General features: G+C 30.3%; 1 protein-coding gene across 1 annotated transcript in view; it reads right to left on the bottom strand.

The window, feature by feature from the left end:
• Window positions 1-1,313, bottom strand: part of LOC106467204 (ras-related protein Rab-34-like) — a gene marked incomplete at its 5' end in the record, with an annotated part of 10,026 nt that extends 8,713 nt beyond the window's left edge. The window contains one exon of the mRNA XM_013927529.2: window positions 1,249-1,313. Coding sequence (XP_013782983.1) covers window positions 1,249-1,313 — 65 coding nt within the window. The remainder of the gene's footprint in view (window positions 1-1,248) is intronic.
• Window positions 1,314-1,919: the final 606 nt, after the last annotated feature.

The raw sequence follows: 1,919 nt of genomic DNA, 5'->3' as shown, positions 1-1,919 counted from the left end.
TATTTTACAATATACTAGTCTACTAAAACACAGCCAAGACAGGTCACTTTGTAAAGACTAAAGGTCAGTTTTACATTATTGGATACAGTAACGTGTGCATGTGCATCACATCATTGTAACTTCTGTATTGTTAGCCAGGCATGGCTGAAATGTCAATATAATAAATATATATATAAACGTATAATGTTATGAGATTTAAGCTATTTCATCTAAACATTTATGTTTTTGTGTTATAATTTGTGTTCATTTTAGAATAAAAGATGCATAATTTATATTTATTTCCTAATTTCTTATAGTGATTGCGAGATCGGTCAAACTTACCAAACCCGTATAGAGATTAATCACTGAAAATAACAGATAAAATATAAAGTTTCTTCTCAAGAAACATTTGATAAATATCTGGACATTATAAAGATTTCGCATGTGAAATTTAAAAATATTCTGATGCATAAAAGCATTTCTAATGTTAAGATGAAAATTACTTTGCATGATAGATAGGCAAGATGTGAAGAAAAAAAAGGCATGAGAGAAAAGTTGCTTTACAAACCTCAAGACTTAATAAAAAAAATTAGATATTTTATATATGAAAACATTGTAATGTTTACTGATAAACTGCCAAATTTCATTAACATTCGCTTACTATTTTAAAAAGTAATAGCATGAAAACTATAACAAACACAAAATGGTTACAAAATCAGTCCCAGGAACCGAGCCTGTGTTGAAAGAGTTAATGTATAACTAACAACTCTGACACTAGTTATTGATGCACGCAATACAATTCCTTGATATTCAATTACTAATGTACAAGTTGTAACTACATGATGATGAGTGAAAAGAGTAAAAAGTTTACAAGAGTAATATTAGTCATTAACGCAGTAGTGGATACGAAGTAACTAGTCATCAGGTTTGAATTACCTATATTAATACTGAGTGTGAGTATTGAGCTCACATGGCATTCAGTCATAAATAAGTCAAGTAAAACTCAAAGAAAATTCAGTTGAAAGGGTAAGAAACCTAATTATCCTAGTATTTTGTCAGAAGGGTTTCAAATTCTTCCAACAGTAGCTCTGCACGTATATAAAAGTAACTATCTTAAAAAACAATCACATGGAAAACAAATCTCAAAGTTATGTCTAGCCTAAAATCTCATCTTCTAAATCGCCATAACTCTCGTTTAGTTTACAATTTTTATATTTGTCTTTCACAAAGCCTATATAGCATTTATTAACAAATTTTTGGTTGTTTTACCTTTTGCTCCTCTGTAGTAGGCTGCTGCGATAGACTTAAACCTCTCTTGTCCTGCTGTGTCCCATCTGAAACAGTACCATCAAAGGATAATATATGACGCAGAAAAAAAAACAAGTCAAAAATAATCTTTAATAGCTACTCTTCTGGTATCCAACTTGTGTCTGTGTATCAATGTTTTTATTTGAGATTTAAACCTTGTTTTGTGTAATAACTTCGTTTTGGTCATGGACCTCATATTTCACTTTCCATTTGGATGTGTATTTTGAAGAGGAAAAAAAGAAGATCAAAATAACATTTATGACCATATAGTGTTGTAATGTTATCTACGGGCTGGAAGTGGCTTCCAAAATAGATAACACTTTGATTCAGCTTAAATTCTGAAAACTTTTCTATCACACAGTTTTACATTATTTATTATCCATTTAAATAACAATGAACGACTTATTGCCAATAACTCTAGAAAAATGGATAAAACCATCTACAAACTTTAACCAAATTTCTGTGAACAGCATCACCAATAATCTAAAAGAAACAGTAAATCATTTGATATTGATGACAAATGTAACTACTCGAGCATCAGTTATTAGTGTAAATGTAACCACCCGAGCATCAGTTATTAGTGTGTAAATGTAACTGCTCGAGCACCAGTTATTAGTGTGTAAATGTAACTG

This window comes from Limulus polyphemus, unplaced genomic scaffold, assembly GCF_000517525.1.
Source record: "Limulus polyphemus unplaced genomic scaffold, Limulus_polyphemus-2.1.2 Scaffold2527, whole genome shotgun sequence".
Taxonomy (NCBI): Eukaryota; Metazoa; Arthropoda; class Merostomata; order Xiphosura; family Limulidae; genus Limulus; species Limulus polyphemus.
The sequence above is the reverse complement of the archived record's forward strand: the minus strand, read 5'-3'. Positions and strand labels throughout refer to the sequence as shown.